General features: G+C 41.2%; 1 protein-coding gene across 6 annotated transcripts in view; it reads left to right on the forward strand.

Annotated features, from left to right (window-relative positions):
• Positions 1-16,912, forward strand: part of KSR1 (kinase suppressor of ras 1) — a 199,985-nt gene extending 183,073 nt beyond the window's left edge. For 3 of the 6 annotated variants that reach the window (XM_031967659.1, XM_031967661.1, XM_031967664.1), the window contains 6 exons: positions 1,027-1,123; positions 4,985-5,118; positions 5,887-6,018; positions 7,261-7,396; positions 8,116-8,249; positions 10,874-14,241. In XM_031967659.1, coding sequence (XP_031823519.1) covers positions 1,027-1,123; positions 4,985-5,118; positions 5,887-6,018; positions 7,261-7,396; positions 8,116-8,249; positions 10,874-10,955 — 715 coding nt within the window. In that variant the 3' untranslated portion in view covers positions 10,956-14,241. The other 3 variants (XM_031967660.1, XM_031967662.1, XM_031967663.1) reach the window with 2 other exon arrangements.
• Positions 16,913-27,227: the final 10,315 nt, after the last annotated feature.

Below are 27,227 nucleotides of genomic sequence, written 5' to 3' on the forward strand. Positions count from 1 at the left end.
TGGAGAGAATAAAGCCACAGATCATCTGAGCAACAAGCATTTATTAAGCACTTACTGTGTGCCAGGCACTCTTCCAGATCCTAGAGGAACAACAACAAAAAAGTGAGCCAGTCTCTGTCTTCAGGAAGCTTACATTGTCTGGGGAGAAGCTACATGTAGCTCTATCCAGGTGAAAGAGAAAGGAAATAAAAGGGAATTGTTATGGGGCAACATTGGTGCTTGGGGGGACCAGGAAAAGCTTCCTAATAACCACACTAACAACTAATACATAAAACATTTAAAGGTTTGCATCTTCTTGTTTCATCTTTACAATAACCCTATGTAGCAACTGTTATTAATTATTCCCATTTTACAGATGAAGAAACTGATGATGAAAGCTAAAGTGACTTGTGGAATGTCACACAATAAGTGTCTGAGGCAAGATTTGAATTCAAGCCTTCCTGAGTCCAGATCTAGCATGCTGTTCACTTTGCCACCTGTTTCAGTGACATAAATCGATGTTGCTTCATTTCCTTGGGCTCAGTGAAAGAATGTTCCATTATTTGGGGCATGTCTACTTGTGGGTGACCGCCTTGTAGGCTTGGTCAGCCTGCATCCACATAAGCGATTGTTCTCAGTCTAGATTTGGAAGAGATCTCGGGGGCGATCTAGTCCAATCAGCTCATTTTACAGATGACAGAACTGAGTTTTAAGGATTTAAAATTACTGCCTTAGGTCACACAGGGAGAAATCATCAAAGGTGGAATTTTTACTGTATCTCTTTACTTCCTCTTTTACTGTATCCCATTCACCCTTCTTTTTACAGATGAGGAAACTGAGTCACAGGGAGGTTGTCTAAGGTGGCAGGACTAGTAAATGGGGAGGGATCAGATGGGACTCGAACCAAGCCCTATCGCACCAGAACCAATTCATTTTTCACTCTGTCCATCACTCAGAAGATGTGAGAACTGTCAGGGTTCCCCCCCTCATTGTACAGAGGAAACATGGGGTCTCTCTCTCTCTCACCCTCCCTTCATTCTCCTACAGTTTCTGCAAAGGGCGGACGCTCCATTCCTTCGTGAGGGATCCCAAGACCAGCTTGGATATCAACAAAACCAGGCAGATTGCCCAGGAGATCATCAAGGTAAGCGGACGGCTGCCTTTCCCGTGGGATATTCCTTCCAGCTCTTGCTTTCTTGCCGCCATGGCAATGGTGTAAAATAGATCAGAAGCTCCTTGAGGGCAGGTAGATACTCTTTATTTCATTTTTATCTTTGTACTACAGTGCCCAGCATGTAACTGATTGAAATGGTCAACTTTCCACCCATGTGTCCTCCAGCAATTCACAGAACCTTCCCTACCCGTGATTTATAAAAATGACTGTCGAATAAAATAGGGGATTCTTATGATTGTTTATGTCCCCGACCCTTTGGGTCACATTTTGGTGACACCTCTGGACCCCTTCTTAGAACAGTGAATAAAATAAAATATGCAGGAGGGGGAAGGGAAGGGAACCAACATTTATTAAGAGCCTATTTTAAGTCAAATGCTTTATAAATATGATCTCATGAAATACAACAATCTTGGAGACAGGTGCTATTATCATTCCCATTTTACTGTTTTATTTTGTTATTTTCGGGGATGAGTGACTTGCTCAGAGTCACCCAGCTAGGAAGTGTTAAGTCTCTGAGACCAGATTTGAACTCCTGATTCCAAGGAGTCTGTCTTTTGCACCATCTAGCTCCCCACCCTCCCACATTACTATTGAGGAAACTGAGGCAGAGATTATGTGTCTGTCCAGGATCACATAGCTCTAGGAAATGTCTGAAGCTGGATTTGAACGCGGGCAAATGAAACCGATTCTGTGGAAATGGAGTTATTAAAATACTGATAAACACAAATTCACAGACTCCGGGTTCTGAACCCTTGATTTGTCAGGAGGAATTTGTTTGGCTGTTTGGAGACTCCAGTAAGCTAGTTCATGCAGAATATTTTGCAGATTGGGCTCTCTGTGAATGTCAGTTATCATCATTATTTTTAATGCATACGAGTCCCCACCCCCTCCCCTTCCATGTGCAAATCAAGGAACAGGGGGAAATTGCTGGTTTAGGAGTCACATCATCACTTTGCCAGTTATTATGTGTATGAATTGAGCAAATCACTGTCTAGGTCAGTCTATGAATCTTTAATTGTTCCACCAAAGAGCATGCTGATAAAATGTTTAACAATCAGCTCTCCAAGGTGGGGAATGGGTGGGGGATGAAAACTTGTACTCAGGACACATTTTAAGATTATGCATTATTAATCTTTTCTCCCTCAGTTTCTTAAGTCTAAACAATCAACAAAACAATAAATCAAGCACTGATTTTTATCATTTGCTGATGTCTAAGGGGTAAATGATCATCCTGAGATATCTCTATTCTGTTGTACCTCCCTGCTCTCACTCCCCCCACTTCAAAATATTTCCAAAGTTTAAATCTTCCCTGAAATAGGTGTGACCCTGTCACTTTTCCTGAAGATTCCTAATCCCTGAGCTAAGTGTCATAAATGTGGACTTCCCGTCCAGAGGGTTTACAGGAAATGGATGATATTCTGAGAGGAGGAATGATAACCCTCTGGAGGCTCCCTGCCTTTATCCTGATTGTACTTTAGTCAGTCAACAAGCATTTGTGAACCCATAGCACATTCAGCGTCAGGCAACCTCAGTCTTCCAAGTGTTTATGATCCAACATATGTCTCTAAGTAGGTACAGGACACAGGTAAAGGAAATGCGTGGTCATTTGGAGGAGGAGGTACTGGCAATTTGTGTGTGTGTGTAAGTGGGACAGAAAAGACTTCACGAAAAAGATGAACTAGGCTGAAGGGGAGAGCATTCCAGCCACAGACTCAGCTCCTGGAGTAGATGGGAGGGGGCTCCAGCTTTGGGCAGGTGACTAGAAAGGAAATGTCAGGGGGGAGAGGAAGGGCAGGAAAAATGAAGATGGCCCAGTTCACTGTCCCGGAAATGCTTGGGCCTATTTTGGATCCGGGAAATGCTCCTTTTCTAGAAATCTATAGCTTCATTTCAAGTGAAAGTTGATAGTCAGGGTAGTGAGAAAGGGGAAGGAAGTCTTCTTTCTGAGACTCAGGAGAAAAAGACCGAGCTGATATAGCAAAGCTAATTCTTCATGGCTAAGTCATGTTTCTGTTTCTGTTTCCCAGAAGTGGCTCCTTTTCCCCCTTATGCATTCATAGCTCCTTTCCATCCTCATCCCTTACCCCATACAATCAATAATCAATTAACCAATCAACCAAATAAGTATTTATTTTATGCCATGGACTGATCTAAGCTGGAGATAATCAAGAAAAAGCAAAGATAATCCTTGCCCTCAAGGGGCTTCCATTCTAAGCATATAAAAATCAGAATACACAAGATAAACTGAGTCTTTTTTTTTTTTTAAAGAATAGCTTTTTATTTAAAAAATATATGTTCCAAATTTTTCTTCCTGCCTTCCTTCCACCCTCTCCCCATGACAGCTAGTAATCCAATATATGTTAAACATGTATATAAAATAAGTTTTCAAAAAAAAAAAAAAGGAATTTTTCCTCCCCAAAGGCGGGTTTAGATACTAAATAGGCTGACATGGAGAAAATAGGAAGAAAGAGATTTGACAGGTCAGAGAAAACAAGATGAAAAACTTCACATCCTTCTGTAGAGTTAATGTCACTGAGAGAAGGCTCAATATAGGAAATGGTTTGCCCCACCATAACCTTGTTCAGCTGTTCATCCTTTCTTATATAGAGAGATTCAGTTTTGACATCTATGACTCTGTTTCCTCAACTAGTGAGTATTTACTATGTGCAGGCTGCTCATGGTAGACTTTAGAGTAACCTAGAATATAAGGTCCTTGAGGGCAGTGCCCATTTTCTTTTTGTCTGTCTGGCTTGGTTCCTATCTCAATGTCTTGCATATAGTGAGCATTCCATTAGTGTTGAATAAATCATGGTTTCTAGAGCTGGAAGAGACTTTTCCCCCAACACTCTTAGTTTTACCATTGAGGAAAAAGATACCCATAAAGGTCAAACTTGAGGTCCAAGATCACACAGATGGATCTTGGGTTTGAATCCCAAGTTTGCTACTTGGGGAAACTTGGGATTCAAACCCAGGGCCTCTGATTCTACATCTAGGTTCTTTCCACTACCCCATGTTTAGAAATTTAATAAATGCTTATTGATATAACTTGTTTGGACTTGATTTCTGATACTCTCTAGCTCTGTGACCATGGGCAAGAAAGTCCCATAGCTACTCTAAATCTCTGTTTCCTCATCTGCAAAATGGATGTGGTAATATTTCCATAACTTATACCTCAGTCATTGAGATGGAAGTACTTTATAAACCTTAAATTGTTTAATTCTATTCAATTTAACAAATATGAAATGCTTACTATGTTCAAATAATGATAATAAAAGCAAACATTTATGTAGTGCCTACTGTGTGCTGGGATAAGCTGGAAATAACCAAGAAAAAGCAAAAATAATCCATGCCGTCCTAAGGAGGAAACAGCATATAAAAGCCAGAATACACTGGGCTGAGTGCTTTACAGTTAGCATTTCATTTGATCCTTATAACAACCTTGGGAGGTAAATACTTTTATTGTCCCCATTTTACAGATGAAAAAACTGACAGGTTAAGTGACTTGCCCAGTGTCACACATCTAGTATAGACTGGCCTTGGGTTGAATCAAACCCATTTCTGAATTCTTTGGAATTAATGTCACTATCTTCATGTGTTTAAATATATACCTGTTACTATTTCTTCTTCACTATTTTGTCCCACTCCAATGTGTGTGTGTGTGTTGTGTATATATGTACGTATATACATTTATATATGTATGTATGTACACACACATACCATACTCCACTTTTGAGGGAGCCATGTCTAAATCAAGCAGCTTCGGAATCACAGTCCCTGGTTCTAGATTCAAGACCCTCCCTCCATCTGACCTGTTTTGGGGCTCTCTTCCAGGGTATGGGGTACCTGCACGCCAAGGGCATCGTTCACAAAGACCTGAAATCCAAGAATATCTTCTATGACAATGGCAAGGTTGTCATCACAGACTTTGGGCTGTTTGGGATCTCCGGTGTGGTGCAGGAGGGCAGGTGAGGCAGTCAAGGAGCCGGAGAGGCTCCATCGAGTCCAACTCCCTCATTTAACAGAAGAGAAAATTTTGATTCTGGTCAAGTAATGAACAACTCCCATCCCAGTAAAGACAATGAAATAATTTTAGAAACCCAGCCATCTGCAGAGAGCTGTTCACTCCTTTTGTGGTATGCCTTTAACAAACCAACGCAAAATTCCCGCCTAATAATGATTTGGGATTTTACAGATTAACTTTGCCTGCTGGGTGATATATTCATTTAGACCCTAACCTCTTAAACTGTGCTTCGAAATTCTATATAGGGTTTTATAATTGAATATGGGGGTTGTAAAATTATGATTTATTACCAGTAAATGATTGATTTGTATACTTATTTTGTATATTTGGATTACATAAAAATTTCTTGGGCAAAAAGGGGCCACAAGTAGTTAAAGTTTAAGAAGCTCTGATCTTGACTTTTTTGGCTTGTGTTTGTTTTGGACCTCTTAGGCAAACGGTGGGACCTCTTCTCAGAATCATGGCTTAAATATATAAGATAAAATACATAGAATAATAAAGAAAATCAATTCTATTAAAATATAGTTACCCAAGTATTTTTAAAAACCAAATTCAAGGACCCTGGGTTTAGAACCCCCTAATCTAATCTGTTTGTTGCCTTCTGTAGCTTAGATATGGTGGAAATTTCACTAATCTCCTGCATGGAAGCAGAGGGGAAGCTGGAATATACCAAACTCTCCCAATTCTTTTTTTCTTCCTTTTTACAATTCAGGCGGGAGAATGAACTGAAGCTGCCACACGATTGGCTGTGCTACTTGGCCCCTGAAATCGTTCGGGAAATGACTCCAGGGAAAGATGAAGATAAGCTGCCCTTCTCCAGAGCTGCTGACGTGTATGCCTTTGGGTAAGCAGAAGCCTTGGGGGACCTGCAGGGGCTAATCAGGGGAATCTGGGGCAAGTCTCCCTGTGTTCCCGTGTTAGCGGTCAGTGAGTCAGCAAGCATTCATTAAGTTCCTACGTATATTAGGCACCTTGTTAAGTGCTGGGAATACAAAGAAAGAATAAATAAACAGGAGCTTACAATCTAATGGAGAGCAGGTAATATAACATATCCCAACAAGACATAGACAGGATGAAATCTTAACGGGAGAAAGTACAAAGCTGAAGGTGAGAGCTTTGGCTGAGACTTGAAGGAACCCAACGAGGTCGGGTAGAAGGTCAGCTAATGATTAACTCTTTTTGGCTTTGTAGACCTGCCCTCTCCAGCGATTATACCGCTCCTGAAGGGCCCTTTGGCCACCATGAGTGAGTCATGGGAATAGTGGACCTTTATGAGGAGGAAAGATGGCACAAATAAATTGTTTAATTGTGTTTAAATAGATAAGTGAAAGAAATTTAGAAATTAACAATATGCAATTGTTGCTTGATGTGCCAGTGGTTACATAGCTGGTCAGTGGGAGAAGCAACATTTGGTCTGCTGGACCCTCGGGTCTAGCTCTGTATCTACTACTGCTCAGCTCAGTAGTAGATATATATATATACACAGAGAGAAAGAGAGAGAGAGAGAGTGTGAGTATATATATATATATATATATATATATATATATATATATGAAGAGACAGAGAATATATATATATAGAGAGAGAAAGAGAATATATATAGAAAATATTATATATAGAGAGAGAATATATATATATAGAGAAAAAAATATATATAGAGAATATATATATATATATATATATATATATGGAAAGAGAATATATACATATATATATATAGAGAGAGAGAACATATATATATAGAAAGAATATCTAGAGAATATATATATATATATATATATAATATATATATATATATATATTCCAAGCTCAAACCTATTTTAACACTGTGTGACCCTGAGCAAGTATTAATTTGTTTGCCTCAGTTTTTGCAGCGTCAAATGAGCCGGAAAAGGAAATGACACAGTTTCTGGTGATCTTGGTGGGGGTTATGGCTCATGGAAGGCTTGGTTGGCAGTCATTGAATCCAGGCCTGGAGCAAGAAGGAGCCCAGAGGCCGCTCAGGCCGGCCCAGAGTCCAGCTTCGTCCCCCCTGGCCTGCTTTGCTTTCTCTATGGTCCTGATTCAGTCTGGATGGTCTTTCCAGGACGGTTTGGTATGAACTACAAGCAAGAGACTGGCCTTTCCAGACCCAACCTGCAGAAGCCCTGATCTGGCAGATTGGAAGCGGGGAAGGAGTCAAGCAAGTCCTGGCGGGGATCAGCTTGGGGAAGGAAGTCAGTGTAGTGCCCCCACTCAGCCGGGTGCCTCCTGGGGAGGCAGGAGGGCAGGGCCGGGCGGGAGGGGTGCCGGGGACCCGGGGCGTTGAATCTGGGCTCCATGAGCTTTCTGAAAAACTGTTTAATGGCGTTTCAGTAGAATTGGTGAACTCTGCAATCTTCATCATGTACTTTATACATTTAAAGAACATGATTCTGGAAAAGGGCTCTGTAGATAATGCTCATCTGGGGGCTTGTAAGTCAGCATGTGGCCCACCTTTGCCTAGTTCCCCCCATGCAATCCCTCCATGGCTCAGTTGCTGTAAGAAGCCTTTCCCAATCTCCCCAAAGATTAGTGCTTCCTCACTGCCTAAATTACTTTGTATTTCTTTATCTGTTGAGTCTCCCCATCCCTACCCCTAAGGTCCTTGGCAGCATGGATAGAGATATTTTCTTTTAGTCTTTCCCTCCTTCTTTCCCCCAACTGTGCCAGATTCACACTGGCTCTCATTGATTGACCAACCATAGGTTCCCGACCAAACCCCACTTGGCCATCGTTTGGGCCTAGATTGGCTAAGAGTGAATATAAATACTAATTGTTTCTGTTTGGGGTCTTCCCCTCCCAGACTAATTTTTTTTAACTAGGTAAAAGAGGCCATTCTTTGCCTCATTTCTTATCTAACCTACTAAGTGCTTCACAAATGCTTGTAGAACAAATAAACGAATGTTTATTCCTGTTGCAGGAGATCCTGTCTGCTTGCTGGGCCTTTGACCTGCAGGAGAGACCCAGCTTTCCCCTCTTAATGGAAATGATGGAAAAACTGCCCAAATTGAACCGGCGCCTCTCTCACCCAGGCCACTTCTGGAAATCGGCTGAGTAAGTATCCCCCAGAGCAAGAGGCTCTGCCCAGATTTCCGTGCCCACCCTTAAGACCTGAAGCCTGTGAAGGTATGGCCCTGACTCCCTGTCCAAAGAAAGTTACAATGGGGGCCATTGAAGAAGAGGGATCATTTATATGGCAAGGGGGCTTTGGGGAGGGAAATCAGGCCTGGTGAACACCTTTCCCTAAGGGCTCTCCTGTGCCAGTTTCCAGTGTTCACCTAAGAAAAGGAAGGGGAGGGATTCAAGAGATGGCATTTCCTTCCACTAAAGTGTTGGCTTTTACAAATTTTAATGCTGAGTGAGAGATGAGGAAGCATTATTTACACCCCTTCCGCTCCCCACTCAAAAATTATTTTTGTACAAAAATTGGATTTTTTTCAGATGAGCTTGCTCACACGATAACTACCTTTATTGAGGAACACCCAAGCTTCTGGGTTCATTTAAAGCCATTTCACATTTTCCCCACCTTCCCCTCAGGACAGTCCTGGGACATACATACACACACACACACACACCCAGAGGTATCATAGATGAGACCAGAACCTGGGGTCCCCTGGGTGGTTGACTTTGAAGTCAGACTCTACCAGCCTATACTATGTGTGACATAGAAGGCGGGTCACAAATATGGGGGGAACACCCAGGTGGGAAAATGTAAGCCAGGAGAGAGCCTGTGCCCTGCACGTGCTCAGTTTACAGGCAGTAAGTAGCTGAGCCAGAATTCACACCAGCATCTTCTGACTTTGCATCCAGGGCCATTTGTAGCATAGAAGAAAGCCCAGATCATAGACTTCATGAAGACCTAACTTGGTTAAGCAGAAGCTTAAATTCCTGTGTGATTTTGGGCAAGTCACTTAACTCAGCTGGGCCTCTTACCTGTAAAACAAATAAAATTACTAGGTGGTGCAGTGGATAGAGCACTAGCCCTGAAGTCAGGAGGACCTGAGTTCAAATCTGGCCTCAGACACTTAACATTTCCTCTGGGCAAGTCACTTAACTCCAATTGCCTCAGGGGAAAAATAAATAAAAGTAAAATTAGATTTTTTTGAAGTTAGATCCCCTCCAGTTCTAAATTTATATGTTTTTATATCTACATCATCTTGCCTCTGTGTAACTACAGGACACACACATACATATACACCCCCAAATAAAATATAGAAATCTCTTAGATTAGGTCCCTAACATGCCCAAAGCACAAATAGTGCCCCCTGAATTTTTAGGGTGCCCCATTTCAGGCCACCTGCTTAGAATATAGTTTCCAAATGCAGCCATGCCAGAAAGCTGTCTGGTATGATTGGTTCAAACACAGACTTGTGTTTTGAGGCGTTTTCATTTGTCAAAGATATACTGGCAATCCTGAGATGGGAACACTCAAGGGTAAAATGGCAGCCCCCAATGAGCTGTTGGTGAGAAGGAATATGGTTATACCCAAACCTCAAGCTGCATTTCTGTAGTTCTCCTCTGGGGTCTGTCTTTATCTTTGAAAAGGGAGGAAGTCAAACCTCCAGCTTTGAGCTAGCTGGAGGGAAGATCGCTGAAATCTTAACTTTGAGATTTAGGGCTAGAAGGGAACTTGGGTGGGGGAAGGGGTTGTTTATGCCCCCCTTCTTATTACAGATGAAAGCTGTAACATGGTAAGAATGGATTGCTAATCCAGACTCTGAAAGGCGTAAGATTACCCCACAAAACTTGGTATAACAGTTTGGGGTATAACAGAGATTTTATATATATATATATATATTTTTTTTTTAAAATTTTTTTCATTGTTTTATATACACATATATAACATTTTATTATATATAATGTAATAATTATATATAATACTTTATTATATATAATATAATAATTTTATATATATATATAAAACTCTGGGTATAACAGAGATTATCCATCCTCTCTGTGGAACATCCATCCAGTAATACAGATTGGCACTTTCTCTTGATGAGACTTTGATGGGTTATAAATAACTCACAGACCAAGGATATCTTACGAGATCTTAGACATTTCAATTTGAGTTCGTAGAGTTCAGTTTACTTCTCTGTAAAATGAGGAGATTGCACTAAATGGCCCCCAAATCCCTTCCAGTTCTAGATCATGTGATCCTGAGGTCCCTTCCCCCTCTTCTAATGTTCTGTGATTCTGGGATATAGCAATGCAATTCCATCAAAAAGAAACCTTAAATTCAAAAATTTTTTAAAATGATTGTTTAAAATTATTTTTTGCTTTACAATTGGGAAATAGTTAATGAAATATTTTAAAGTGATTTTCATTTAAAACAAAAGAAGAGATCCTTTTAAAAGGGAATGTTTTCATAATCCAGGGACCCAGATGCCAATATATCTGCTTGAGTGAATACCAGTACCTTTCTGTTTGTGATTCCTGCTTTCCCAAGCCCAGCTTCTAATTCTCATTTTTCTCTTTTCTTTTCCATTGGTGTCTGTCCTGGGGTATATTTTTCCTCACACCTGGCCTGTTACATCTCTCTCTCTACCGTTGCATTTCCTATCGTGTCTTCCTTCACCTTGTCCTCATCTCAACCCTCCGTCCTGTTGGCTTCTGACTGTCCTGGATGGCATTCCACACTCTCCAAACGTCAATATGGCGGCACGGCTCGGCCCCAGTCGCTGGCGGAATCGCTACTCCAAAGGGCGCTACTACCACCCAGAATTTAGGGGAACCTTCCGTCCCCTCTTGGAGGAATAGCGTGTGTCCTGTTGGGTGCTCGTTTCTCACCCATCATACATCCTGCATCCATTCTTCCCTTCCCTCACCCTTCTCCTCTAGCTCCTGACTCATGTTTTTTATTTTTTATTCCCATGCAATGAAGTGTGTTTTTTAAAAAGTTGAACCGGCAAGTTGAGACATTGATGCTTTCTTATTTTTCAGTGAATTATTTAAGTTCTCAAGTCAAAAAGCAGTAATGTAAACTTGGTCCAAACCACTTCCGTGTCTTCCTGGTATTCCCAAGAACCCCAGAGTTGGAGGTCCTTCAAATGCCCTCCCTTCCCCCAAATATAGAAGTTAATTATCACTTCATTGATTACCAGGGAAGGGCAACGTAGAATAACTGGCAGAGGACTAGCTTTGGAATCAGGAAGACATGTACAAGTCTTCAATCTGACAAAGCTGACTAGATCACTGAGTTAATATTTATAAAATCCTTTGCAGACCTGAAAGCGCTACATAAATACTGGTAATTATGATCATGATTTTAGTTTTGTAACTGGGCAAGTCACTTAAACTCTCTGTGATCCAGGTGAATTAAGTTACTGAGGAGTGGCTGATTTTTAACAGCAAAGGGACTTTCCACAATGGGAATTTCCCAAGACAGTGAAATCCCAGTTTTCTCTGCTATTTTTCCATTCTGGGTATTGGACCTTAAGGAAATCACAGGAAATCACAAAAAATGATAACTCCTTTCAGGGGCCCTCAGGGCAATTTATTGGTATGGTCTTTTTGCCCAGTCTGGTCTGAGACTTCACAATATCCTAGGCACATTTGACCACTGAAAGACACCCCAAGACCACTGCAAAAAGTGTTCTGATCATGGTTTTGTGTCTCACACATAAAAGGGCTCCCTTCCCCTCAGCACCTTTCTCCTTCAGCTGTAGCAGTTTTGGAGAGCATTCCCATCATTGGTTTATCATTAAAGTTCCTCTTTGGTTTAAAGATGGTGGTTTTCTCTGGGTTCTGGCTTTTATTTCTGCCTTCTCTCTGCCTGTACTGGCTTCCCTTTCACTGCCAAATTCTCTTGTCTGATAACCCTCTACTCTAGACAAATACACTGGGCTTCCTTTCTCCTTTTGGCTTTGACCTTATCCATTAAGCTTTTTGGGCAGAGGGAAGGTAGCAACAGTAATATGTTTCCTCTGAGGCTGATAGCTTAATGTGATTTTATGTTTGGATTTTGGAAGCTTACCTCGTTAAATCCCTTCTCCCAAATGAAGGGCAAATCCCAAGAGTGCAATGTTGCGCTATTAGTGCTCCATGTTCTTCTATTATCAATCAATCAATAAGTATTAATAAATAGCAATAACATCAACAAGCATTTATTAAGTACCTAATTATGTGCCAGACACGTGCTTTCTATATATAGTCCCTGTCTTCGAGGATCTTATATTTTAAGCATGTGCCAGACATTGGAGATACTGATTCAAAGAGTGTTGCTTGAAGTATATGAGCCAAAGCCTGGCTAGAGCTTGGAAATCTTATAATAGAGAATTTTACCAAAATGATATTTTTATTTTGAACAGAGAGCATTTCATAGTCCCAAGAAACTCTTGGGACTTCTAAAGTGCTTTATGTCACTAAGTGCAGAAACCTTAACTAGGGTGAGGCACTAGGGGTTCTGACTCAGAGTGCCAAAATTTATAGGGTGCCATTAGCACTTTTATTTCTTGAGATGATTGTGTGAAAAATCTTCCAGATGTAGATTTAGGATCTTACAAACCCCTGATGTTGCCAGGTTCCTGCCAATGGAGCAGCTGCCCCTTCTCTCCATCTGCCACTGCCCAAGTCCCAATGACCATAGCTCCCATTTCTACTGTGTTTCTCCTTGGGGGAAAAAAAAAAACATTTTGGGGGCTGAGGCAAGCAGCACAGGTGGCTTCCCTTTTGGATACCTGAGAAAGCAGAAGCTCAGACATGTTAATTCACTCACCCAAGGTCCCACAGCTAGTAAATGATGCCAACAGCAAACATTTACAGAGCATATTAAGGTTTCCAGATTGTTTCCCATGCATTTGATCTCTCCTCCAGCTTGGGACCACAGAGCTATTTAGCATCCAAGGCAGGATTTGCACTCAGCCCTTTCTGAGGCCAGGTGTGGCACTACCCATTACCCATTCTGCTTTTTGAATTTAATTTTTAGTTGTGAGTCAGTGTTATAAGTAATGTGGTGGGGAAAACCCCAGATTTGGAGTCAGAGACTTCAAAGCCTGCCTCTCCTATTTATTTCAGTAGTGAATTTGAAAGAATCACTTCCTCTTGGGGCCTCAGTTGCCTGTCCTCAGTAAGATAATCTGGGCTTGAATTAGTTCTGTAGTTCCCACAATTCTTTTGTTCATTCTTCGGGCACAGTCTAGGAGAGCCCCCGGGAGATTCTTTTCAGTAATAGAAACCCAGTTTTTGAGCAAATTCTTTACAAGATAAAGGTTGGGAGAATCTTATTTGTGAAATACGGAACTTGTCCTATCATGTATGCAGGAGAAGTTGCTTTTAAAGTAAACAAAATTATTTCTAAATTTCTTTTTGGCCGCAGTAACGTAATTTTCCAAACCTTGGGCACAGCCAGTGGAATTTAGGACCTAGTGGGGTGCTTTTGAGAATCCCTAGAGCAGCTGACCTTGAAGTCCCTCCCAGCCCTAAATCTCCTGATCTTTTGGATTTCCTGAGTCAGGGCTTGCAAGCTAATCATGTAAGATCAGGCACGATCTCAAAAGACATCATTTAGCTTGTTTATTTTCCAAATCTTGGTAAGAAAGAACCGAAAAGTTGGATATGGTTTTTAAAAATCTACATTAGTGATAGGTCAGCATTAACAAGTTTCGTTTGAGGGTCTGCTGGTTTGCGTGGTTGAGCTGCTTGTATCAGTTGATACTCATTTGCCCACCCTCTATACAGAGAATATTTGGGGTATTTATTTTTCTGGGTTGTCACAATACATGTTCAATTTAATTCACCAAGTATTTACTAAGTACTTACTGTATGTCACATGCTAAAAATATAGAGACAAAACCAAATTGCTCCATCCTCGAGGAGATTATATTCCACTGGGAAGGTAACCTATACAGTCCGTTACGGTCACAAATAAATCACACCATTTCCCCAGATCCAGAGAGTGTCCATTGTCCAGACCAGGATCTCTCCTAGGGACTTGGGCATATCCCAAGCTAACATTTCTCTAATGTCCGCTTCCACTATTTTTCAATGATCGCTAACTCTACAACGGTTTGTGCGTATTGGCTGTTTTTTGTCTGTTTGTTTCCTTTTCTAGGTTGTAGCTCCTGGCGCTGCCTTGCATGTCTCCTCGGCTTTTTTCACTCTCTCCTAATCGACTTCTCAACTTCAAACAGTTGCCTCTACTGACTAAAATGCAAACCCGGATTCTTTGCATTAACCAGGGGGATGTAACTTCTGCCTGGCTGAATGCTTTCTCCAAAAGTTTTTTAATTAAAGAAAAATCCTTCCTGTTTTGTTATTGTTATTTTTATTTTTTGCTTGTATAACACACTTTTTGGGAACTAACTCCTTCGCTAACTGTGGGATATGGCTGCCTCTGTTTAATCCCCCCCCAAGCACTTTGATCGGCTTTGCAAACTCTCTCCTGGATGTACCTTCGATGTTGTGAGCAATTCTTTCTCACTATTCCCGTACTACCAAGGCAGAGAAAGGGCTGGAGCCCGTGTTGTAGGGGTGAGGGATGTTTGCAGTTTACTCCAGTGACTCTTCCTATGAGCAGCATCCTAAGTTTGAGGATGTAACAAGAGCATCTAAATAAATCTGAGAAAGGTCTGCAGCTCTTTCATCTGAGGGAAGCGTCAAGGCAGAGTCCATCTCTGCTACTGACTATCGGAGTGACTGTGGGCAAAACACGTAGTCCAGCTGGACTTTAACTTAGGGGTTCTTAACTTCAGTGATGGCCTCCTTGGGCAGTTTGGTGAAGCCCGTGGACTTCTCAGAGTCATGTTTTTAAATGCTTAACATAAAATATGTAGGATTACAAAGGAAACCAGTTCCAATGAAATACAGTGATCAGAATTTTTAAAAGAACAAGTTCACAGACTCCAGCCTTAAATCCATGGTCCGATGATCAGGAGGACCCCAGCCTGGGATGTCCATGGAAGAAAATTTCTTGTAGCTGCTGCTTCTGTTCCCGTTATCAGTATGGATGAATGGGTCAATGTCACAAGGATTACCCTTGTAAAGATGACACCCCAACTTTTCCCAACACTTCGGGCCCCACAGTTAATGCAAACTTTTTTTTTAATACAGCAAAACTAAAGGGTGTGTTTTGTAGGGCAAAAAATATCGGATTAGGAATCTGAGGTTGTGAGTTCTGTTCTTTTCTCAATTCCTGTCTCCCTGTGTGAGCTTGAGGGAGTCACTTGCTCCCGAGTTAGCTCATCTGTTAAAAATGAAAGGGATGGGAGAGATGATCTCAGAAATTCCACTGGACCCAAAATTCACTCTGGGCATGGGCCGGGATTGCTGAGTGCTGTGAATTAGGACCATGAGAATTTCCTGATGGGAGGCAGGACTTCTGCAGCCATCTTGCTCATTAGACTCAGTTTACTTGTTAATCTTGAAAAGTCAGTTTAAAAAAAAAACACCACAGTGTTTTGTTTTTTTTCTAAAAAATTGTCTTGGTGCCTTTTGTTTTTACATCTGAATCTTTTCCAGATATGCCTCAATTCCTCCTTCCCCTGTAAAGTCAGCCTTCTATTATAACAGGATAAAAGACAATTAAATAAAACTAACTCACAGCGACTGTGTATGCAACATTCCACGCCCATAGCCCCCCGCTTCTCCAGCCCAATGGAGATAGTAAAGACATTAATTTCATGATTTCAAAAACGTCCACTTTAATGGCTCTTTACTCAAACAGCTGGGGCTCTCCGGTGCTTTAAGACTCCTGAAGCACTTTGCAGACATCATCTCACGTGATCCTATGGTTATTATTATTAGCCTCCTTTTATGGCTAACGATGGCTGACTCACCCTGGGCTGGGCACAGTAAATCACCAAGTTGGAACTTGAACCTCTATTTCTTTGATTTCTGGGCTTCCTCTGCTTATCAGATGGGATCCCCACCTCTAGGGCCCCTGTTAAGATTCTTTTTGTCACAAGGCTCGGCCCTTTGCTCCTCATCTTCCCCCCAAACCTGAGAGGGGTTTTCTGGTCCATCAGGACGAACAGCCACGAAAGCAAAACGGGGGCTCGTCTTCCTAAGAGAAGGGGTGGAAGGGTCTCCTGGCCTGGTTAATGGTGGCATCCCTGTGACCCTTTTGTCAGATGTCTGGGATCAGGGCTGGATTGTAGATTCACCCCCTCTCCCCACCTGTCTGATAAGTTTAGAGACTCCCGTGGCAAACCACCAGGGGCTAAAACGTGTTTCTCTTCCTTTTTTCAGCATTAACAGTAGCAAAGTTGTGTCCCGGTTTGAAAGGTTTGGCATGGGCATCCCGGAATCCAGTAATCCAAAGATTTAGCCTGATGTGCAATGTTTCTCACCGCTGTTGGATTTTTATTTTACTTTTTCCTTGGGGGTTTGTTATTCTCCTTTATTCTTTGTCTCTCCTCCTCCTCCTCCCCCCAAAAAAGAACTCAACTCTGCAAAACATCAGCCACCTTCTTAGAATCGTCCCAGCCCAGCCAGCCGGGAGGCTGCCGACCTGCCAACGTGTCAGCCTGTTTGCACACAGACCCTTGTGTCCTGAATGTAGAGCGTGTGTGTGTGGACACGTACACAGGTATATGTGCACACACACACACAGACAACTGTGCGTACGGACATCTACGGACACACGCACACAGCGGTTCTCGGTGTATATGTGTGTGTGAAATCCAGACAGACGATAAGTTTACATGTACTTTTTTGTTGAATGAACTTGGGTTTTTTTTTGCTAGGTAATAATAAAAGTGACCCACGTGTTTACTGCATGGATGTCTGGTTAACCTGAAAGGTGGTGTCAGGGTGAAAGCTTCCTTCCCTTAGGAAAGGGCATCCTGGAAATCCATCCGACTTCTCAAGCTGGGACACATGTTCAGGAGGGGCCCAAAAAATAGCAAGCCAGCATAGGATTTCTTGGGGAGGGGGAGGGACTATCTCCTGCCCTTCCTACCTTGGAGGTCATCAAGCAGAGTTTGCCGGGTGGCCACTCGTCAGGTACGTTACAGAGGGGAGCCGTTTTTGTCCTGGTTTGGTGAATTCATTCTGGGACTCCTATTACAAACATAGCACTTGCTGCCTTTAATTAGCCAGTGAAAAATGGGTCTTAAAAGGGAGATCCTTGAAACCTATGGGCCAGCAAAGTACAATGGAAAATATGGTATCTGATGCTGAAGAACCTGCGTTCAAATTCCACCTCTGATGTTTCCCACTCTGTGACTTTGGGCAAGTATTTTTTTAAGTCTCAGATTCCTTATTTGTGATGTGAGGGGATTGGGCTAAAGTTCCTTCGAGCTCTAGGTGTATGGTTTGAATCTATAATCCTTTATTCTGCTAAGAATATCAAGCTGGTTCCTCTAGGCAGACCACCCTGGATTGGAAGAGCTGAGCATACGCAGGGGTCCTCAAACTACGGCCTGTGGGCCAGATGCGGCAGCTGAGGATGTTTATCCCCCTCACCCAGGGCTATGAAGTTTCTTTATTTAAAGGCCCACAAAACAAAGTTTTTGTTCTTACTATAGTCCGGCCTCCAACAGTCTGAGGGACAGTGAACTGGCCCCTTATTTAAAAAGTTTGAGGATCCCTGATATAGAGCTTTGCTCCACAGTGGATGTCTCATGGGAGCTTTCAGGAAGATGTAGAGTGAGATGGAGCTGGTCTCTGTTAATGGGGGAGAACCAGAGCCACCACCAGAGACCCCTGGCCCAGGTGGAGACAAAAGTAAATGTCCAAGATGAGAAATAAGGAGAGAGAGAAGCACAAAGAGCACTGAACTCCATGTGTCCCTTTTCCCCATCCCCCAACACAGCCCATTGATGCTGTCTCAAGAGCCACTTTTAACCTTTCCTGGTTGTCTGACGCTTCTCTTTAATCAGTTATTAGTATTTATTAAGCACTGCTGTGTTCCAGGCACGAGGGACACATGTAACAGTACAAAGAATGAATAATCCCTCCTCAAGAGGAGTTGGTAATTTAATGGAGACAAGTTCCTCTTGGCAGGATCTTTTGTTATTCATTCATAAGTACTTATTTCTGGCACATTTCTAGATCCCTGCCCTCAAGGAGGGAGATTTCAGCTGTGTCATATTTGGGAAAGTTCCAACTTAGAAGAACACTTGTCTACCCCACAGTCCTAAGCTGATAATTGTCATGGGCTAAGAATAGCTAAAGATAGAGTCCTTTCCCATGATGTGAGCAGCCCCCAAGGGTGGATGTGTGAATTGGCCTTAGAGAGAATGTCTCAGGAGAGGGGAGAAGGGGGATCTCTGAAATCTTTCCTTTAATTCCTTAAGGATTCATGAACCCCTGATCTAGTCCCACCCTCTGGTTCTGAGGAGGAAGTCTTGCGAGGGCACATGAGTAGGTGGGCTTCGAGTTCCCATCCTCCAAGGCCTTCCATTGTGGATTTGGATTAAGTTACTGGATGTGTAGTATAGACATGGTCAACATTAGCCATTTGCCTCCATACCTCCAAAAATGGGATTTGGAAAATGAAGGCTAATCCAATAGGGATCATTAAACCTGGAGGAAGAAGAAAAGTTTGGTTAGAAGAGGCTGCCTGGAAAAAAGCCCAACTTTTCAGCCCAGCCCAGAGGTTGACTAGGGCCCGCTACTTGAACAATGCCCTTCTTTATTGCTACTGAAAGAGTATTGGGGTATTGTAAAGTCATGGTCAAACTCACCTCATCCGCATTCTGGGACCCATGGCAGTTAAATCTGGGGCCTTCCCCACAGAACTGGGGAGGGGCAATTACTCAAGCCCATCCCTCCTCCCTTATTCATCTTCACTGGTACTCACTCTGTCTTTAGCCTGTTTCCTCAGTCAGACCCGAAGGACCCCCATCCCCTATCCCCACTCTAGGAAAGGTACAAGCTCTTTGAGACTCTTTTTCATAAACGTTCTTGTAAGTCTCATGCCATCAAATGCCATCACCCTTCTAAGCAGAGGATCCACCCATTATTCCAGGACCTGTGGGGGTTCCAAGAGCTTTTTTCTGGAAATGGGTGAGGGTGAGGAGATGAGAAATCACCCTTTTCCAGCCTTTCCTTTGGAAGTATACCCTGCAGGCCACAGAGCCCAGGGATTGCTCCTGAGGGAAGATCAGGGGAATCTTGGGCCCTGCCGATTCCTCTCACTTTAGCAGAGAAGTTTCCTTTGAACACTTTGCATCACTTGTCCCATATTTTAGAATCTGAGTCATACAATGTTCGAGCCAAAAAGAGACTTAGAATCCACTGAGACCTTGTTTCAAGTGAATGAAGTCAAAACCCTGGGAGGGGAAAGGATTACTGGTGAGTTATTGGGGACCTCAAATGGGTCTCTGGGCCCCCAGCTCAATGCTTGACAAAGGAAGAGGGCAGAGGTGCTTATTTCTGTTGCATTTAGTTAGATGTCCTTGTGTGTGCATAGGGGTGTGTATGTGTGTTTGTACCAGATTCCACTGGGATTTTCCAGGCCAGACCTCCATCCCCCCTTTCCTAATTAGAGAATAGGGGTTTTCCCCAAACCTTTAGGGTGCTGGCTGTTTGCTCCCTTCAGCCTCAGCTTTACAGGCCACTCCTGTTTTTTCTCCCTTTCAAGCATCCTCTGCCCCACAGGCTGCTGATTTTGTGCCTCCCATTGAGAAAATAGAGCAAAGAAAGGCCCTAAAGTTACTGAAAGGGGACAAATACAAGAGATAAAGTAAAGAAAGGCCCTATAGTGACTGAAAGGGTGCAAATACAAGAGATGGAGCAAAGAAGGGCCCTTTAGTGACTGAAAGGGGGCAAATATAAGATACAAAGAAGGGCCCTAGAGTGACTGAAAGGGGACAGATTTGACAGTGTGAAGGAGTGACTAGGGACCCAGGTCTTCAAATCCTAATCCTTTGTTTCAAGTCCCTCTTTAAAGTTATTATAGTTCATTAGCATTTATTAACACACCCTATGGGCCAGGCACTGTGCTGAGTGCTGGGGATATCAAGAACCAAATATGTATGTTTACCAAGAATAATATTGCAGGCCATAGTGTCTATGTGACCCTGTGCAAGTCATTGTCCCCCTCCCCAATAATTCTCTATGAGCAGGTGTCATTCTGTGTGCAGAAGGAATTTCCTCATTTGGAATTCTCTACACCAATGAATTTTTAAGTTCATCTAAAAGAAAAAACGGGGGGAAATGAACATTTAATATTGTTTTGTGGTAGACAGGAATCTGAGTCAAGATCAGGGCATGGGAATAGAACAGACACCCCCTGGATTCCCTCACAGCTTGGTGGAATGGATCTCCCAACATGAATGTAAGGTCATATTTCTTTAGCACTCAAGAGGAGCCGTTAGGTCCCCAGTGACTCCATTCCTTTGTCAGAGAAGGGCTAACCTCCTTTTCTAATTCATTTCCTATGTACTTACTAAAGGAAGAAGCTAGCAAGCATCTAAACTTCCTTTCTCTCCTTGCCCTGTCTGGGTTGTTTTGGATTTTGGGGGGTAGGATAGCTTATGAGGGGGTGAGAACAACACCTAAAACATTTGACCCCCCAAATGGCTTTCTTGTTCATCTTTGAGGTGACTGTGCAATGAAATGTAACTGAATTGATTGCAAGTGCCTGTTTCCCTAGTTTTGTCTATGAAGTATTTTGGGAAAATAATAAATACTGTGAATTATTAGCAAGATAAAAAGCTCTGGAGTCCTTTATGGGCTGCAAAGACCTTTGATTAGAACCCTGTTTGGGAATTGGTTCTTACCCAATTTTTTAAAAAGTAAGGCCCAAATCCAAATTCTACTTGAGATGGGGAGTCAACTTTAGACCTTAGAATTCACTTCCTATTTTTAAACAAAGACTCATCGCTCCAGGGAAGTTCTATTTCTTGGCAATCCCTTGCTACCCCTCCTGATGCTGGCTGGTGTTCTTTATTTGGATGTCCAACTTGGTATTTTGAATTCTAGTAGGTTGTAGTTTCCTCCAAGGATGGCAATCACAGACTGGATTTCTCAATGGCCATTCCTTAAATATGCATGAGGTGATGGAGTCATTCTGTGGATTTATGATGTTTTTGATGATATTTAAAGATGTGCTTAGCACTGTCGACCTGTATTTTTATTTTGGGTTCTTGCTAATTTGGGGGGCACATAAATGTGAAACTCATGTGGGAGAGAGAGGGTCTGGTATATCCTCTATTGCTATATCCTCTGAGATTTTATCTGTGTGCATAAACAGTCTCATAGGGTTAAAAAAAATTGACTTTTTTTTCTCTTTGAATGTGATGTAAAATTTGTACAGCAAAAATTTTTATATTTTCTATCAACTGAGTTTGTCTTCCACAGATGCTATTAATTTAATTAAAATGGTTAGTGTTATTAACAAGTGTGTTGTATTAGACATTATGTTACTGGCAGGAGTACCTTCAGTGCCAATGGAATTCTGATTATTTGGAGAGCTCTTCAGTGAATAAAATCGATGTGCTCCATCAAACCATGACCTGCCAGAGTCTGTGTCAGTTTTTGCTTCATTGCAGCTAAGACCGGTGAATATTGACTATGTAGCCTAGACCATGACTCTTACCGGCTTGAGAGAGAATGAGAAAGGAGGCATACAAATAAATTATCTGTCATTAGTAACATGAACACTTTGGGGCCATGGAGAAACACAGAGAGAAATACTATATTACAAAATGGTAATCACCAAATCTCTTGGGTATTGGTTGAAAAATAGAAAAGTTAATCAGTGAAACAGATTAAATACACAAAACCGGGAAGAAATCAAACATTATAAGAAAACACTCAATAAATCCAAGCATGTTGACCTATAGGGATTAAGATTCCCTAATCAACAAAAACTTCTGGAAAAACTGGAAAACAATTGGGCAGAAATTAATAAGACAGCATCTCACACCATATTCCACAATAAGCTACAAATCAATTCATAACCTAGTTTTTAAAATAAGTTATATAAAATAAAATAAAGTCATAAATAAATTAGAGAAGGGAAGGAGATACTTCTCATGAAGAGTTCTTGACTTAACAATGAGTAAAGAAGATCAGAGAAGATAAAATAGAAAATTTTCCATAAAATTGAAAAGTTTTTGCACAAACAGCAATGCAGGGAGACTAAGAAGGAAAAACAGTTGAGTGGGAAGAAAATCTTTGTGGGAAATTTCTCTGATAAAAAGAAATTTCAGTTATGTCTTACTCTTGTGATCCCATTTGGCTTTCTTTTGGCAAAGATACTGAAGTGGTTTGCCATTTCTTTCTCTAGCTCATTTTACCGATGAGGAAACTGAGATAAACAGGGTTAAGTGATTTGCTTAGAGTCAACAGCTACAGGTGTCTGAGGCCAAATTTGGACTTGGGAAGATGAGTCTTTCTCACTTTAGACAAAGACTTTAGAAGCTCTATGTATTATGATACCCTGTAGCTGCTCTGAAAAAAATTTCTCCCTCCCTCTCTATCTCTGTCTCCTTCCTCCCTCTCTGTCCCTCTCCTCCCTTTCTCTCCCTCTTTCCCCCCTCTCACTCCCTCTCTGTCTCTCTCCCTCTCTCTATAATATTTGTAGATCTATAGATAATAGATAGATAGATAAATAATAAATTGATACAAATGAATAAGAACATGAACCATTCCCCAATAGATTAGTAGTCAAATGAAATGAACAGAAAGTTCTCAAAAAAGAAAATCTATCAACAACCAAAATATTAAAAAGGCTTCAAATCAATAATAAGAAAAGTTTCAATTAATTCTTTCCTGACTAGAACAGAAGTCGTGAAGACCCATTATCCTGGACTCTCCCTACTTTCAGGTTTAGGGATACACACCTATAATTATAAGAATGTTTAAAAACTAGCAGAGTAGGGACAGAAAGATCAGCAGGTCACAGGAGACCTAGAATTATTTGACCTGTAAAGAGACTTATGATATTACAGGGGAAACCAGTGAATTGTTTACACATGTACTCAGACAATACTAGTATTTGCCTATGAAAAGTGTGCTTTTTGTTCACTCTTCATTGATGCATGGAGTAATTATAGTATATTTGCAAGCCTTAGAAACACTTATCTATTATGCATAATTTTCTGTTTGCTTTTTTGCACAAGTGTTACTGTTTACACGTTATAGTATACATTAATTATTATAGCTGTATTCCTTTTTGTGCATATTTACTCTGCATGTATTATTGTAGAATGTACTGTCACAATATCCTGTGTATCATTTGGACCCATAGTCACAAGAAAAGTCCAGAATTTAGGACTAAAGACAAATATGCTCAGATATCCTGATTGATTTGCTAGGGGCAGCAAATATTTTACTGGGCGGGGGGGGGGGAATCTAGAACCTACTCACATATTAGGAAAAAAAAAATGTCAACACTGAAGTGATAGACTAAATGTCAATGAAGCAGACACAATAGATGATCCCTTTGAAATGAGAAATAGTCCCTTCAGTGAATCAGGAGGAATAAAAAAAAAAAAAAAAAAAAAGAAGAAGCTCTCTAGGGTGAAAAATTGTGCTTGGTTGGTTGGTGTCCTTCATTCCTAAAGAGGAAATAACATCACTGTTAGAGTCCAGTTACAATGTGTCCAACTGTGGCTGATCAGACCAAAGTGAGCTTAGAATGCTCTATCACAGGTAGGGCATGTGAACATTTGCGTTAGATTGTCTAATGTGCATCTCCCGTTTCTCTACATATTTACACATTAATCATGCTGCACAAGAAAAATCAGATTAAAAAGGAAAAAAAATGCAAAATGAGAAAAAAAGCAAACAACAAAAAAAGTGAAAATACTATGTTGTCAATCCACATTCAGTCTCCATGGTCCTCATTCTGGATGCAGATAACTTTTTCCATTGCAACTCTATTGGAATTGGCCTGAATCATTGTTGAAAAGAGCTATGTCCATCAAAGTTGATCATCACATAATCTTCTTGTTGCTGTGCACAATGTTCTCTGGGTTCTACTTAAGGACTAATTTTTCTAAAGCACATGTCAGATTATGTTCAATAAACTTTGTTGAGTAAGTTTGAGTATCTTTCTCATTGCTTGTAGAATAAAATAAAACTTGATCTGTTTTGGGGGGAAAACTCCGAGCTCCCATTTTATTTATCAAATTGGCAAAGATGGGGGCAGAGCCAAGATAGGGGAGTGAAGTCAGGAAGCTGCTAGAGCTTTCTCACTTTCCCTCAAAAACCACATGAAATCAAGCCTCTGAATAGAGTCTGGAACAAACTCTTCTCCAGCTCAAAATAGATTAGAAGGACTTCAAAAAAGGTCAGTCTCACCTGGGGTGAAAAGGGTGCTCAGTCCAGTAGATGATGTAGGAGAAAGGCAGTGAGAGAGTCTTAATCACAACAAATCAGCAACTGAGACCCTTAATCCTGGTTCTGTAGCAGAGCAGATCAGTGGAGTAATCTCTAGTCCCAGTGCAGAAGACAAATCACTAGCCCAGGAAACCAGTATTAGGTAGGGCTACCTTGCTGTGAGCAAGACACCAAACACAAGGAAACCCTGTGCTCAAAGTCAAGGTTCAAAGCTGCACAAGAAGCTTAGGGCAGAGCTCCCTGTACCTAGGAGCAGAAAGAAAGAAAGAAAGAATAGGAAGAAGGAAGGGAGGAAGGAGGAAGGAGAGAAGGAGGGAGAGAGGGAGAAAGAAAAAAAATTAACAAGAAACAAAACTTTCACCATAAGAAGCTGCCATGATGACAGGTATGTGAAATATGTGAAATCTCAAAGGATGACGTGAATTGGTCTCAAGTCCAAAGAACCTTTATGGAAGTGTTTGTAAAGGACTTTAAAAGTCAAAAAAGAGATGTAGAAGAAAATCTGGGGGAAAAAGTATGCAAGAGAGAGTCAGCAGTTTGGAAAAGGAAGGACAAAGGTTAACTAAAAAAAATTCCTTAAAAGATACAATGGCTAAATGCAAAACAAAAAAACAAACAAACAAAAAAACAAAAAACCCAAACCTGAAGAAAACGTTTTGAAAAGTAGAATCAATCAAATGTAAAAGGAGATACAAAAGCTAAGTGAAGAAAATTATACATTAAAAACTAGAACCAAGAAAATGGAAATTAACAACTATGAGACATCAAGAACCAGTCAAACAAACTAAAAAAAAAAATGAAAAAAATGGAAGAAAATGCAAAATGCTTCATTGAAAAAATAGCTGACCTGGTAAACAGATCTAGGAGGGACAATTTAGAAATTATTGGTCTAGCTGAGCCTGGATCGCATTCTTCAAGAGATCATCGAGGAAAACTACTCTGATATAGTAAAACCAGACATGAAATAGTCATTGAAATTGACAAACATGGCAATAAAAATTGCATCTTTTCCTGTGTAGATCTTTTCTCATTGTTTCTTCTTGGTGTACTGGTGAAAAAAAATTTTAACTTGCTATTAAGCTAGAACTGAGTATTCATCCACAAATCACACGATTTCTCCTACTCTTTCTTGGGGGCTTTCAAGAGAGGAGGAAAAAGAATTGTTGTAAGCCTCTAAGTTCAAATCAAGTGTCAGATATTTATTAGCTATATGATCCTGGGCAGGGCATTTAACCATGTCTGTTTTAATCCACTGGAAAAGCAAATGACAAAGCACTCCAGTATCTTTGCCAGGAAAACCCACAATCTCAGTCAGAGAATCCTGTTTGAGATGGACAGGTCACTGTGAGTTAGGTAGTCTGCAATCATTTGTGCATGACTCGGCTTCTGCTTATATAGGGAGTAAGAAGCAGGGCTCGAGACAGTTGTGCTGCCCATTCAGAGGGGCACCCTGCTCCAGGAAAGAAGGATGAGGCCTGGAGTAGCGCCACCTGCCCCCGCCCAAGATACAGATCTCTGAGCATGCACAGTTAGACCATCAAGGCAGGCAAACTCCGGACTTTAGAGGCCTGAAACATCCTTTGAGAAGGCTGAGATATCAGTTAAGAACCTGGGGTTACAGGACTGGAGACTGCCAAGGGCAATCAGGTACCTGATTTCTGGTTGTTTCAAAAACAACAAAAAAAGCCACACACTGACTCTGCCAGAGCAACTCCAACAGAATAAGGGGTTCCAAAGTTAAAGCATAATCAGCAGTCACATTCCAGTAGGTTTAAGCAAGGACTAAAAACAAAAAAGGACTGCTTAAAGGACTTCCAATTCAATCTAAACTAGTGAGAAAGGGGGTGGGCAGAATTACCTAGGGCAAAGTGAACAGGAAACTAGGGGTTCCCATTCTTCCTCTTCCCCCAATTTCCTATCGCTTCTTCTCTCTCTTTTTCACTCAGGCAAATGGAAACCTCAAAAAAAAAAAAAAAAAAAAAAAAGCAAGTAAATTGTCAAATAACCGTCCCACATATAAATTGCAAGAGTGAATTTCTACATATATCACAGTAACATTTCCCAAAAATCATTAAAACATAACAGTAGGAGTGACACAATTTTAACAATTTCCATCTCAATTTCAACACACAATAATAAATGACCCATTCAGGGTTTAACAATCATTCATCAACCATTGTCCAAATCTCCATATCAGTTTATCAGGGACAAGGGGCAAAGCATCTCATCCAAAAACTGCTTCATGCTGGTAAGGGGCGAAGACAGTCTGAGATAGAAAGACTGGTCCACAAGGACTGCTGCAAGATGTGGGGAGGCCAAAAGAGATCGGCCAGCAGAAAGAGACATGCTTGTCTCACAGGACAGCCAATCGGCTGTCAGCTGTAGTCCCAATAAAAACAGCAGTTAGGTTTCACAGACCACTGTCAATTGTCTTCTCATCATTTAGAAACCTTTAAAAGCCTGAAAATCTTTGGACACGAATGTCTAGTATCAGATAGATAACCAGGCTAAACACTCATTTCCCTAAGTATTTAGGATATAATGATTAGATATAACCAGACTGGAAACAGCAAGGTATGACACAATTGAATTGCATTAACAAATTCTGACCATTGGCTCCTATTAGGCACAGGAGGAGAAAAAAATGCAGAAATGTGAGTATAACATAATATAAAAACTGATCCTTCAGCACATACAGGACAAAGGATAAAAGAAGCCTTAACCCAGATATACTCTAGGTAATTGTCCCACTAACCATCAGAGGGTGGAGCTTAAAAATTCCCTATAAATATTAAG

The sequence above is a fragment of the Sarcophilus harrisii genome, chromosome 4, assembly GCF_902635505.1.
Source record: "Sarcophilus harrisii chromosome 4, mSarHar1.11, whole genome shotgun sequence".
Taxonomy (NCBI): Eukaryota; Metazoa; Chordata; class Mammalia; order Dasyuromorphia; family Dasyuridae; genus Sarcophilus; species Sarcophilus harrisii.